The 15,450-nt window shown below is 37.5% G+C and overlaps 1 protein-coding gene across 1 annotated transcript in view; it reads right to left on the reverse strand.

The window, feature by feature from the left end:
- The window catches only part of negr1 (neuronal growth regulator 1), a 190,673-nt gene that overhangs the window by 96,806 nt on the left and 78,417 nt on the right, over positions 1 to 15,450 (reverse strand). Inside the window, exon 3 of the mRNA XM_053636596.1 lies at positions 3,353 to 3,478. Within this exon, the coding sequence (XP_053492571.1) occupies positions 3,353 to 3,478 (126 nt within the window). The remainder of the gene's footprint in view (positions 1 to 3,352; positions 3,479 to 15,450) is intronic.

Raw genomic sequence — 15,450 nt, forward strand, 5'->3', positions numbered from 1 at the left:
ACGTGAGTCGCTTTTAGAACACTCCTTTCATGTTCCTGTTTTACGTGTTATAGACGTAGATGGATTCACGTCACACGTCATTACATGTCCGACGTCCCTCCGGATTTTCACGTATCGACGTACAGTCGGTCTTCGTTATGGGACCGTATACAGTTTTGGGTGTTTTTATTTTTTATTTTATGAACGCGTCGAGTGCGGTTAATTATTAGTCGTGCTGTACGTGCTAATAGATGACCGCTTGAAGCCGTGGGCTGCGTCCCAAACCGCGTACTTACCGTCTATATAGTAGCCAGAACGCATGTATTTCTCCGACTATATAGCGGGTAAGGACGCGGTTTGGGACGCAGCCGTGCTCTCTTGTTCGCCGTCAAACGGTCGAGCGCCGCCGTGTGTGTACGTGTCCTGTCTCACAATGCGGTGAAAACTCTCACACGGCGTTAATAGTGTGATTAAGGTGTGTACATGTCTGTAATGCGACTAAAACAGGAACACTCCACACGTCTTAATTCCATTTGTGTTTACGTCGAGTGTGACTTTAATGGGATTAAGGTCATCAATAATCTCTGTTTACATGCGAGTTTCTTAATCAGAGTATCGTCTTAATCGGGTTCATATCGGATTATCGTCGTCCGTCTAAACGTACCGAACGACACACTACACTTTCACCATGACACGTTATGGTATCAGTATGAGCATGAGATTCGACCGACACCTGATACGAGCATGATATCGATGCATGGCTAGTTTTGATCCTTTTTTTGTTTGTATTCATCACGTTTTATTGTGTAACCAAGTCTGACTTAGAAAGCAACGTGAGGAGTGTGCTGCACATCAAATATTTCATCACAGAGTGAGAAAATATAACGCGATAAGATACAGGTTCATCCTGTAAGCGTTCTAATAGGGCTTTTTAATAAACGTCATTACATTCTCTGAACTTAACATAAAGAGCGAAAGTGCTGCCAAAAAAAAAAAAAAAAAAGCCTTAAATCATCTTTAACCATTAAACAATTTAGATTTCTGGAGTACCCGAGCCTCGTCTGTACCACCTTCAGCGTGTGCAGCGTGTGCAGCGTGTGCATCGGTACGTGGATAAACCGTTTTCGCAGGACAATACGTCAACTTTTCATTGTGATCATTTTCTTAGTATTTTATTTTTTTTCTTTCTTTAATTCACACTTAATCTGAGCGTGCACTCAGCATGTGTACGGCAAAAGAACCCTGCTTTCACTAAACGCAGCTTTTATGACTCACCGAATCATAAAGAGAGGAATTCAATAGCAGAAAGGTGCTAGAGGAGGAATATGACAGGCACAAGATAAGTGAAGCCTTCAATTATCAGATAAGTGCAACATGCATCTTCATAAAATCCAGGAACGTTCAAAATTGCTGCTGTGCCAGACAATTTGCACACGGGTCTGCTAAAGTGCATACGTCTTTTCAATGGCTGAACGAGACAGAAACGTCGAGATGAGCTTAATGCACTCTAGGGGCTTTTAATATCTTTATTTATTTATTTTTTTTAATATATTTATTGCAACACAGCAGTATGTACGTGTCATATTTTGAGAACGTGACATTCTCAAATAAACGATAATAGGACATTTCGGGAGACAGAGATGAAAAACTCTACGGTGTAAATCAGCACAGATAAATTGGCATCGGAAGGTTATAATTTACATTTTACTATGACTGTGGTCACGCTCCCCCCCCCCCGACAGGTCACTCCTAGTTATTATTAGCTAACTAACTAGCCTAGCGTGCTTTCTAGAGTAGATGTGCTATTATCAGGAATAAAGAAAGGTGTAACTCTTTGGGTCGTTGGTAAGAGATGTAGTTGGTACGCAGCATTTAGAGCTATTACGATATAATCTGGCTGACGGAACCTATGTGAAGCCTTTGGTAGAATATCTAACTTCCAAATGTTGTATTTCAGTCGCAAGTTCCTGGAATTCCCATCGGGGATTAATAAAGTCCGCCCATTCATTCGCCCGTCGAATTTTCGTTGCCTTTTACTTTTTTCTTAGGGTGTAGTTCGTTTACTAATTTGTTGTTTCTCGTGGTTGCGAGTTGATTATTAAAATTTCGTAATCATATTTTACAAAAGTCGTATACAAATATTCTGTAAAAAAAAAAAAAAAAAGAAACGAAAAGAAACGTGGGATTCAATGGCAATGAAATTGACAGACAGGCAGACAGACAGACAGACAGACAGACAGGTGTATTTTGTTGATCCCCAAGGGGAATCGTATTTGTTCACTAACAAGACTCGTTTCCTTCACGGTCACTTTGTCCTCCATGTTAGTTTTTCTCGCTTCAAACTTAAACTGAAGGTCAGAAAAAAAAGCACTCAAGGTCACTCAGTGCTTTTCTGAAAAGTACATTTTTTAAAAAACTTTTGGAAGTTCTGCTGTAGCAAAAGATAAACTGACGATGGCAGAGCTTTTTTTTTTTTAAAAAAAAAGTAATAAATCTGCTGGAGGTTGGTAAAATAAATGGTAAACTCAGCCTTACGTTGGTTTTGACGATGAGCTGAATTATAAGCTCGGAGTGTAACGGAACACGGCCTACTGCAAAGTTTCAAAAGGAATTCTTATGGAATATTATGCGAGGATCTTCGTCCGCATCTGAACCGGATTAAGATAGCCGGATTGACTTGTCTGAGGTGACTGCGTCTTCACTGGAAATGAAAAGAAAAGAAAAACAAAACACATCGCGCATCGCAAGTCACGATTGTTTGGTTGACGAGACCCATAAGAAGTCCTGGAGTTTAAAAAGTCAGTTAATGTTCATATCAGTCATCAACCATGGCATTATTAGTGGTGTCAGGTTTTTAGAATCTTCTGGGATTTTCACACCCAACAGTCTTACAGAGAGTGGTGCGAAAAACCAAAAAACACCCAGTGAGCGGAGGTTCTGCAAGCAGAAAGCCTGGTTTGGGCTGACAGGAAGGCTACAGTAACTCAAATACCCACGCTGTACAAGCGTGGTGAGCAGAAACGCATCTCAGAGCGCACAACAAACGCGTCAAACCCAACAGCAGAAGATCACACCAGGATCCATTCCTGTCAGCCAAGAACAGGAACCTTCGGACACGGGGACTTCTCATCTTCAGCCGTCACTGAGATCACATGTCTCCTCATCCTGATGTTTGATGTGAACATTACCTGAAGCTCTTGACATGCATCTGCAGGAGTTTATGACTCGTTCTTGCTGCTACACGATTGGCTGACTGAATAATCGGACGAAATGTGCGGCCGCTCCTGTCGCGCAAGTCGGATAACGCCTGTATAGTTCGGCCTATGCGCTACCTCGGCGATATACAGATAACGAACACGGCCGTCGGGCTCACCTGATGGGCTGATGTGTCTCCAGGTGATCTTCGGCTCTGGTTTCCCGCTGGCTAAACAGAAGAGTGAAATGTCGCCGCCTTCGTTTACCGTGATGTCCGATGAGATGTCGTATATTTTGGGAGGAACTGAAACAAAAAAGTAGAAATTTGCAGATTTACAAAGATGTGTCAGAAAATACTGGATGAATTAGGCATCGTTTCAATATTCCGCACTTATTAAGCTAGCATGATGCGTTAATAGGCTAGTGAAACGATGCGTCGATGCCAGATTCATTTCCATCGACGAGGAAATCAAGGAAATCACATACTACTAATATCCTGGGGTGTAGAGAGAGACGCAACACTCTCCTGCAGGGTCTAAACGTTTAAACCGCTCATGTTTTGCTAACTGTCAGCATGTAATTTACATTAGGTTAGGGGTTTATGGTTAGGGTTAAGGTTAGGGGTTAGGGTTAAGGTTAGGGGTTTATGGTTAGGGGTTAAGTCTAAGGTTAGGGGTTTATGGTTAGGGGTTAAGTCTAAGGTTAGGGGTTTATGGTTAGGGGTTAAGTCTAAGGTTAGAGGTTTATGGTTAGGGGTTAGGGTTAAGGTTAGGGGTTTATGGTTAGGGGTTCAGTCTAACGTTAGGGGTTTATGGTTAGGGGTTTATGGTTAGGGGTTAGGATCAAGGTCAGGGTTTATGGTTAGGGGTTAAGTCTAAGGTTAGGGGTTTAAGGTTAGGGGTTTATGGTTATGGGTTAGGATTAAGGTTAGGGGTTAAGTCTAAGGTTAGGGGTTTATGGTTAGGGGTTAAGTCTAAGGTTAGGGGTTTATGGTTAGGGGTTAGGATTAAGGTTAGGGGTTAATGGTTAGGGGTTAGGATTAAGGTTAGGAGTTTATGGTTAGGGGTTTATGGTTAGGGGTTAGGATTAAGGTTAGGGGTTAATGGTTAGGGGTTAGGATTAAGGTTAGGGGTTTATGGTTAGGGGTTTATGGTTAGGGGTTGGGATTAAGGTTAGGGGTTAATGGTTAGGGGTTAATGGTTAGGGGTTAGGATTAAGGTTAGGAGTTTATGGTTAGGGGTTTATGGTTAGGGGTTAGGATTAAGGTTAGGGGTTAATGGTTAGGGGTTAAGTCTAAGGTTAGGGGTTTATGGTTAGGGGTTAGGATTAAGGTTAGGGGTTAATGGTTAGGGGTTAGGATTAAGGTTAGGGGTTTATGGTTAGGGTTGGGGTTTGGGTTAGCGGTTAGGGTTAGGGTTAGGGTTGCGGTTAGGGGTTTATGGTTAGGGGTTAGGGTTGCGGTTAGGGGTTTATGGTTAGGGGTTAAGTCTAAGGTTAGGGGTTTATGGTTAGGGGTTAGGATTAAGGTTAGGGGTTTATGGTTAGGGGTTAGGATTAAGGTTAGGGGTTTATGGTTAGGGCAATTTGCTTACAAATTTCACATTATATTAAAGAGCAATTTGTCATTTTTCTTCAATTTAAAGTTACATTTAATGTTGCGGAATGTCAGTGAAACAAGTTAGTTCCTGTTCTCACTCGTGTCACGGCGGCTATAAACAGTCGTTCCCTCACCAGCATCTCTTTCACTCTCTCTTGCAGCGTGTGATGTTAAGGAGAAACGCAAAGTGTCCTGAAGATGTGGGAAAAGTTACAGCTTAACCTCTGACCGCATTACTATGTGCTGGCAGTGGAGACTCCTTCCATAAATGCTAACACCTTTTGACCAATCAGGATCCAGAATTCAACAGTGCTGTGGTAGAAAGCATGCAATAACTGCCTGTCATTGTTTAAAAATACCTCATAAACAAAAGCAATTTGATGAGAGGAATGAATAATTGCTGCCTTTGCTTAACGAAAGGACCGTCGCGGTTCTGTATGGTTCTCATCGACAAAATACCCACACTGATTTTATTGTATTTATTCCCTTCGCGGATTAGGATCGTCTGGGACCGGTTTTTATTATTTTAGAATAAGTGTGATGAACACGGCTAAATCAGACAAATCTAGCGGTCTGTTATAAGTTGTGTTGTAGGCCTGTCTCTGCAGAAATGTTTAACAGCAGCTTACTGGAAGAGCGGGGAAATACGCGTAATATTTCTCGTCACTTGTCTGTGAGAATCATGAATATATAATGAATATATAATGCTCTCGAACAGATAGATAGTGTAGCATCCCGAGGCCCAAACAAGTACAAGAAATCTGTTATTCCCCAAGCAACTGAGCCGGCTGTTTGAAAATTGAGAGTGGTTTTGAGTGGTACAAACAAGTCTAATATCATTTATGATCAATCTGAAATTACCCGCGATGACGTCATCTAACGTCTCGGCTATCTAACAGTTTCCTGCTGGTGTTAACAGTGAAGATTATAAACCTTTATAAACGTGAATTACGAAATTGCTGGCGGTGGGTGGTGGTGTATTATGAGTTGTATTATTATCGCTGTTGTTGTTGTGGATGGTGACAGATTTATTATTAGTTGTATTATTATTAATGTTGTTGTTGGGGATGGTTTTATTATTATTTGTTTTGTTGGTGGTGGTGGGAATTATTAATAGCTTTATTATTAGATGTGTTAATGTTATTGTTTAAGGTGGTGGTGGGAATTATTAATAGCTTTATTATTAGATGTGTTAATGTTATTGTTTAAGGTGGTGGTGGGAATTATTAATAGCTTTATTATTAGATGTGTTAATGTTACTGTTTAAGGTGGGAGTGGTTATTATTAATAGCTTTATTATTAGATGTGTTAATGTTATTGTTTAAGGTGGGAGTGGTTATTATTAATAGATGTATTATTAGATGTGTTAATGTTGTTGTTTATGGTGGGAGTGGTTATTATTAATAGCTTTATTATTAGATGTGTTAATGTTGTTGTTTATGGTGGGAGTGGTTATTATTAATAGCTTTATTATTAGATGTGTTAATGTTATTGTTTAAGGTGGGAGTGGTTATTATTAATAGCTTTATTATTAGATGTGTTAATGTTATTGTTTAAGGTGGGAGTGGTTATTATTAATAGCTTTATTATTAGATGTGTTAATGTTATTGTTTATGGTGGGAGTGGTTATTATTAATAGCTTTATTATTAGATGTGTTAATGTTATTGTTTAAGGTGGGAGTGGTTATTATTAATAGATGTATTATTAGATGTGTTAATGTTATTGTTTAAGGTGGGAGTGGTTATTATTAATAGCTTTATTATTAGATGTGTTAATGTTATTGTTTAAGGTGGGAGTGGTTATTATTAATAGATGTATTATTAGATGTGTTAATGTTGTTGTTTATGGTGGGAGTGGTTATTATTAATAGATGTATTATTAGATGTGTTAATGTTATTGTTTAAGGTGGGAGTGGTTATTATTAATAGCTTTATTATTAGATGTGTTAATGTTATTGTTTATGGTGGGAGTGGTTATTATTAATAGCTTTATTATTAGATGTGTTAATGTTATTGTTTAAGGTGGGAGTGGTTATTATTAATAGCTTTATTATTAGATGTGTTAATGTTATTGTTTATGGTGGGAGTGGTTATTATTAATAGCTTTATTATTAGATGTGTTAATGTTATTGTTTATGGTGGGAGTGGTTATTATTAATAGCTTTATTATTAGATGTGTTAATGTTATTGTTTATGGTGGGAGTGGTTATTATTAATAGCTTTATTATTAGATGTGTTAATGTTGTTGTTTATGGTGGGAGTGGTTATTATTAATAGCTTTATTATTAGATGTGTTAATGTTGTTGTTTATGGTGGGAGTGGTTATTATTAATAGCTTTATTATTAGATGTGTTAATGTTATTGTTTAAGGTGGGAGTGGTTATTATTAATAGATGTATTATTAGATGTGTTAATGTTGTTGTTTATGGTGGGAGTGGTTATTATTAATAGATGTATTAGTAGATGTGTTAATGTTATTGTTTAAGGTGGGAGTGGTTATTATTAATAGCTTTATTATTAGATGTGTTAATGTTATTGTTTAAGGTGGGAGTGGTTATTATTAATAGATGTATTAGTAGATGTGTTAATGTTATTGTTTAAGGTGGGAGTGGTTATTATTAATAGCTTTATTATTAGATGTGTTAATGTTATTGTTTAAGGTGGGAGTGGTTATTATTAATAGATGTATTATTAGATGTGTTAATGTTGTTGTTTATGGTGGGAGTGGTTATTATTAATAGATGTATTAGTAGATGTGTTAATGTTATTGTTTAAGGTGGGAGTGGTTATTATTAATAGCTTTATTATTAGATGTGTTAATGTTACTGTTTAAGGTGGGAGTGGTTATTATTAATAGCTTTATTATTAGATGTGTTAATGTTATTGTTTAAGGTGGGAGTGGTTATTATTAATAGATGTATTAGTAGATGTGTTAATGTTGTTGTTTATGGTGGGAGTGGTTATTATTAATAGATGTATTATTTGGTTTTGTTGTTGCTGTTGTTGGTGGTGGTAGTGATGGGGGTGGGGGTGTTATTAATAGTTTTATTATTTGATGTTTATTGTTGTTGTAGATGGTAATAGATTTATTATTATTAATAGCTTTATTATTAGATGTTTTAATGTTGTTGTTGTTTAAGGTGGGAGTGGTTATTATTAATAGATGTATTATTAGTTTTGTTGCTGTTGTTGGTGGTGGTAGTGTGATGGGGGTTGGGGTATTATTAATAGTTTTATTATTTGATGTTTAATTTTTGTTCTTGTAGATGGTAATATATTTATTATTATTATTATTATTATTATTATTATTATTTGTTGTTGTTATTGGTGGTGGGGGTGGTGGTAGTTATTATTAATCATTTTATTAATAAATGTTTTGTTGTTTTTGGTGGTGGTTAGGTTATTAATAGTTTTATTATTTGATGTTTAATTATTGTTGTTGTGGATGGTAATATATTTATTATTATTATTATTATTATTATTATTATTATTATTTGTTGTTATTGGTGGTGGGGGTGATGGTAGTTATTATTAATCATTTTATTAATAAATGTTTTGTTGTTTTTGGTGGTGGTTAGGTTATTAATAGTTTTATTATTTGATGTTTATTGTTGTTGTGGATGGTAATATATTTATTATTATTATTATTATTATTATTATTATTTGTTGTTATTGGTGGTGGGGGTGGTGGTAGTTATTATTAATCATTTTATTAATAAATGTTTTGTTGTTTTTGGTGGTGGTTAGGTTATTAATAGTTTTATTATTTGATGTTTAATTATTGTTGTTGTGGATGGTAATAGATTTATTATTATTATTATTATTATTATTATTATTATTATTTGTTGTTATTGGTGGTGGGGGTGATGGTAGTTATTATTAATCATTTTATTAATAAATGTTTTGTTGTTTTTGGTGGTGGTTAGGTTATTAATAGTTTTATTATTTGATGTTTAATTTTTGTTCTTGTAGATGGTAATATATTTATTATTATTATTATTATTATTATTATTATTATTATTTGTTGTTGTTATTGGTGGTGGGGGTGATGGTAGTTATTATTAATCATTTTATTAATAAATGTTTTGTTGTTTTTGGTGGTGGTTAGGTTATTAATAGTTTTATTATTTGATGTTTAATTATTGTTGTTGTGGATGGTGATAGATGTATTTTTATTTGTTGTTTTGGGGGTGGTGGTAGTTGTTATTATTAATAGTTTTATTTTTATTTGGTTTGTTGTTGTTGGTTATTCAATTTTTTATTATTAGTTGCATTGCTGTTTTTGTTGTTGTATTATTATGATGATGATGACGATGACGATGATGATGCAATAGAGCTGTGAATTTTAGAGAAATCTGACAATGAACCCTGATCACATTACGGTATCAGCCTGAACACACGTCCTGCAGTCATTAATGCAGTTCGTGACTGTAAAATCTCAGCTACAATCTGGCTAGTGTTTCTCCTCAGCTCTCCTCCTCCACCCTCCTGCTTTCCTCCTTCAGATGTCTACGACGTCAAAGAATACTCTCGTCTCCTGATCTCTCTCCAACATCCAGCAGGCTGTAAACTGTCAGAAGAGAGCAAAATCAACAAATCCCTTCACCGTGCTCACTGTGGCTTGAAATGAATCCAGTTTAGCTGAGCTTGTCTTATCCCAATCCACCATTCTGAACAGCATGCACGCACCGGGTCAAGTGCACACGCCACGTTCGCAACACTTATTTCTGCTGCTTCTCCGTGGACAGAGCGTGTGTGTCTTGCTGCTTCATCTCAGGGACATTTTCCTTCACCACAATTTATACATATACATATACGGTTTCATGTTATCCCATCATATGCAAGCTCTCAATAAAGGTGTGTAGAGACATTACGAAGAAAATTACGCTCGGAAGGTGGTATCAGAGATCGCTGTTGCCTCTGGAGAATGTACATAGCTAGAACAGCCTGTTTTGCTGATCTAATCCGAGAGTCAGCGTCCGAGGCCGAGCACACGACATGTAAATCGCGCTGATTAGAGTGTTGTTTCACTTGTCTTTAACTAGCTAGCTTTAACACACGTCTCCTACGGTTTCTAATCCCAATTATAGAAAAATAAAATAAACATGATTGACAGGCCACGCCCACAAACGACACCAACGACTTGTCACCTGCTAGTGTGAAGGTACGTTAAGGCGAACCTGTTTTACCTCAACCTTAGGAATTTTTCTAGATTTTATTTTTACCTTGTTAAATGGACTTTTCATGGTGTAGTCCATGTAATCCATGTGCTGTTCCAGTTAGTACATTAGTAATTATTTCATCAGTACTTAGTTCATTTCATCAGGATTCATTATCAGTACATGCCTTTATCCTTATTAGGTAATATTATTATTAATAATGATAATAATAATAATAAGAAGAAGACCACTACTACTTCTAATACTACTATTACTACTTCTTCTTCTTCTAATGTCACTACTACTGCCACCACTGCTACTACTACTTCTACTAATATTACTACTTCTAATACAATAGCTACTATTTCTAAACATACTACTGCTGCTACTACTTCTAATACTACTGCTATTACAGCTACTAATATCACCATTACTACTTCTAATACTTCTACTACTACTACTACTGCTATTACAGCTACTAATATCACCATTACTACTTCTAATACTTCTACTACTACTAATACTAATACTACTGCTATTACAGCTACTAATATCACCATTACTACTTCTAATACTTCTACTACTACTACTAATACTACTGCTATTACAGCTACTAATATCACCATTACTACTTCTAATACTTCTACTACTACTACTACTACTAATACTACTGCTATTACAGCTACTAATATCACCATTACTACTTCTAATACTTCTACTACTACTACTACTACTAATACTACTGCTATTACAGCTACTAATATCACCATTACTACTTCTAATACTTCTACTACTACTAATACTACTGCTATTACAGCTACTAATATCACCTCTACTACTTCTAATACTTCTACTACTACTACTACTACTAATACTACTACTAATACTACTGCTATTACAGCTACTAATATCACCTCTACTACTTCTAATACTTCTACTACTACTACTAATACTACTACTAATACTACTGCTATTACAGCTACTAATATCACCTCTACTACTTCTAATACTTCTACTACTACTAATACTACTACTACTACTACTAATACTACTGCTATTACAGCTACTAATATCACCATTACTACTTCTAATACTTCTACTACTACTACTACTGCTATTACAGCTACTAATATCACCATTACTACTTCTAATACTTCTACTACTACTAATACTACTGCTATTACAGCTACTAATATCACCATTACTACTTCTAATACTTCTACTACTACTACTACTAATACTACTGCTATTACAGCTACTAATATCACCTCTACTACTTCTAATACTTCTACTACTACTAATACTACTGCTATTACAGCTACTAATATCACCATTACTACTTCTAATACTTCTACTACTACTAACAGAATTACTACTTCTAATTACAGCTACTAATATCACCGTTACTACTTCTAATAGCACCACTACTACTAACAGAACTACTACTTCTACTTCTACTACTACTACTGTACTTCTAATAGCACTCCTACTTCTGCTTCTAATACTACTACCACTACTACTACTACTACTACTACTAATAATAATAATAATAACGCAATCCATTATACAGAGCCTTTCTAACAATCAAGGTTGCTATTTGGAAAAAATAGATCTTTCAAAGATTTTCAGCTAGAGATGTTAAATAAAGAGCAGATTTGCAGCATTTTGCATCCACCTGCATGTGTGCTCATGGCCAGTGGTTTCACTTCAGTTTTGTTTTTTTTTCCCTTCTCTTTCTTTTTTAAAATACACAACGATCAGGAAGAAGCAGGGCATCTGGCCTACGACAAGATAATCACGCTCTTTAGAGGTGGTCCCGGTCGTCCACACCCACTGCTGTAAAAGGTAGACATTAGAGTAATTAACTCTCCTGTAGCCACAGCAGTGGGTCAGCGTGACGGGAGGAAGTTAAATACGAGCTCAGTAAAGCTCAGTTTAAATCCAAAGCAGCAGTCGTGTCACTGCTTGATGCTGTGTAACTGAGCAGTGTGAATGTAGACGTGGTAATGATACCTTAATTCCCCACCATTCAACTATAAACACGTACAGAATGCACAGACACTGCACATTTTGTAAAAAAAAAAACCTCCTTAAGATAAATAAATAAATATTCTACTGAATGCAGCAGTTCCAGCAGCGTTAAACACAGTTCCGTAGTAAATAGAACATTTGGATGAGTTTGTGTTATTGACGCACGGCCCAGTCGCTCGTAAACACCAGCACAAAGTGCTGCGTTTGTCTCGTATCGGTGTTTAACAGGATCGAGACCTCTAACAGCACACGCTGAGCTGTCAATCCTCATTCACTCACTTACACTAATACTATTCAGAGTGGCGATATAAAGAGATAAACAGAAGGACAGGACAGCGCTGTTAAATTCTGGAATCTGATTGGTCAGCAGGTGCTGATTATTCTAATACATTATTGTTTCGATGGAAACATAAGACTAATAATAAACACTTAAAAAAGTAAAGACTAAATGATGAATTGGTCATTTAAAAAGCATGGCATCAACCAATCAGTTCTCAGCAAGTTTTTAAAAAACATGGCCGCCATCAGCCAATCAGTTCTCAGCAAGTTTTTAAAAAACATGGCCGCCATCAGCCAATCAGTTCTCAGCAAGTAATAGAAAAACATGGCCGCCATCAGCCAATCAGTTCTCAGCAAGTAATAGAAAAACATGGCCGCCATCAGCCAATCAGTGTTTGACATGGATTTTTAATACATGGCCGCCATCAGCCAATCAGTTTTCAGCAAGTTTTTAAAAAACATGGCCGCCATCAGCCAATCAGTTTTCAGCAAGTTTTTAAAAAACATGGCCGCCATCAGCCAATCAGTTTTCAGCAAGTAATTAAAAAACATGGCCGCCATCAGCCAATCAGTTTTCAGCAAGTAATTAAAAAACATGGCCGCCATCAGCCAATCAGTTCTCAGCAAGTAATTAAAAAACATGGCCGCCATCAGCCAATCAGTTCTCAGCAAGTAACAGAAAAACATGGCCGCCATCAGCCAATCAGTTCTCAGCAAGTAATAGAAAAACATGGCCGCCATCAGCCAATCAGTTCTCAGCAAGTAATAGAAAACCATGGCCGCCATCAGCCAATCAGTGTTTGACATGGATTTTTAATACATGGCCGCCATCAGCCAAACAGCCCTAAAGGTAACTGCTACCAAACACAAAAAAAAGTCTATTACATCCCGAGACCTTTCCCCTTCAGTGAATCAGGACCGCTGAATTCTTTTCGTGCTTGGTCTGGAAGCTGCTTTAGCAAAAAACCATCGTTTTCAGGTAGCGCCGTAGCCAAAATTCATAAATGCAGTAAACGACAGTAAATGTTGGCACCTTTGCGTGAAAGTAAGGAATTCGATTTGAACATTTGCCCATGTTTCTGCATCCAGTTACCGCACGTGGCTTTAAGCTGGGATGAAATGAAATTTCACGCTCTGAAGTGTTCGAGGCGAGTCAAACAGCTGCTCAGCTCAACAGTCCGAAGACCGAGAGCTCTTCTATCTTTCCACGAGTACATAATGAAATAATATTTAATCTCTAACCCGAGGTATCTCCAGCCCGTATTGACATCCGCATGTCAAATCCACATTTTCCTCCATTAGCGTTTGCTGCTGAGACGGTTCAGGCGCCGTCACTGGGCAGGACTTTATCTGCTCGCCAACCACGGAGCGAATAAATACGCTTCTAATGACGGCACGTTTGAATTTCAGAAATCCTTACAGCGGCACCATTAAAATGCATGGATGTTTCTCCAGCATGAAGTCGAGCGCGTGGTTTTTCCTTCATACAGACATTGACAGGTTCCCCAGAGCTGACTGCTGCCACCGGATGAGCCCGTTAACTCACACCTCCTGCCAGCCCACACTGCAATTACCGAGTGGAGAGAGGATGCTGTCATGATGCAGGCTAACGTGCGCAAAGGAGTTGAGAGACGAGAGTCGAGAGCGAGCTCGTTCGTACACATCGCATTTCGGTTGCATTTTGTACAGGAGGAAACGTACGACATACAGCGGCCCTTCCACTTACAAGTACAGCGTGGAACTGTAAAACCAACTAACCCCCGGCATTTCGAATTCTGGATTCTGATTGGTCAGAAGGTGTTGATTCATTTTCTATAACAGCAGCTCTGATGTATGATCGAATATATTATCTTTTCTATGCTAACAACTTCCACGTGGACCTGTACGGTGGAAACGTCACATAAACGAATAAAGAAAAAAAAAAAAAGTGGTGATGTTTTCCGTAAGGCTTATTGATGTGTAACGTTTATTTAGCATTTATGGAAGGAGTCTCCAGTATCAGAGGCAAAGCTGCAGCTTTCCAACGTCTTCAGGACAGACGAGTTCACGCTTTGCAGTTTCTCAGAAACATGAGAAGCTGCTTTTTTGCCTTCTTAACTTCAAGAGGGAGAAAAACGAGAGGCTTGTGAGGGGACGACTGTTTACAGCCGCTATGAACTGTGTAACGTGTGCTATGTACGTGTTCTACGGCAGTAAATGCAACTAGAAATGGATAAACATACGGCGTGTTGTTCTTTAACGACTAAAAAATCTGAATCATCGCCAGTTGGACGTGGCATACAAAGAATAAAACGCGCTGGGACACGACGCTATAGGAAAATAATCAACGTCTGGGTGGTAACCACAATTTTTCGCTTCATTAGGACACAAAGTATCTTATTCCAAACTTTAAATATAATTAGGTGCGAGTTAAAGGTGCAGGACGAAAACCTGGAACTATAATCTGAAACGCAAAGATATTGTCACGGGATATATTTTGTGTAAGTGTGAAAATCGGTCATTTGACGTACATTACGTGCCAGGCTTCGTATTAGCTTTGCTAGCGGCGCAACCTGTAGTAGCCGTATACACCCACCAGGGGCACCGCCACATTCCTATATATCTATAAATCTTCTTCTAGCGGAACACAAAGTCGATAACAAACGCACTAATCGGTTGTTTTGTAAAATGCTTTGTTTGATTTGCATAACGCGTCCCAAGCTGTGTATTAGCAAATTAACGCAGCTTAAGGCGATGCTTCTGGATGCACCTTTGAGACAGGTAGCACAACAATGTCACAATAACACACGCTAACGGTCGTTAAGCCCATTAAGTCCGTTTCGAATATGAATTGATGCCGTCCTGCTCCGAATACAGCCTTAGATGGGAGGATTTTTGCTACATTTGGGACACACCCATTATTAGCTACCTGGATAAGACACGGGGCCTTGTTGAAAAAGAAAGCCTTCTCTGTTCTGATGCCTCCAGCTCCGTGTATGCCGCACCATATATTTGGGGAGAGTCTCTGACTGTACTACTTTCAGGTGCGACGATGTGGGACACATCGGAGCTGGCGTATGGCATGCGAGTTCATTTTTTTAAAAAAACCTGACAGCTCTGACTGTGAATTACCGCAAGTTACTGTGAATTATTGTGAATTACTGTGAAAACATTTAAATATTTTTTTTTTAATTATTATTATTATTATTATTATTATTATTATTATTATTA

Source organism: Ictalurus furcatus, chromosome 11, assembly GCF_023375685.1.
Source record: "Ictalurus furcatus strain D&B chromosome 11, Billie_1.0, whole genome shotgun sequence".
Classification (NCBI taxonomy): Eukaryota; Metazoa; Chordata; class Actinopteri; order Siluriformes; family Ictaluridae; genus Ictalurus; species Ictalurus furcatus.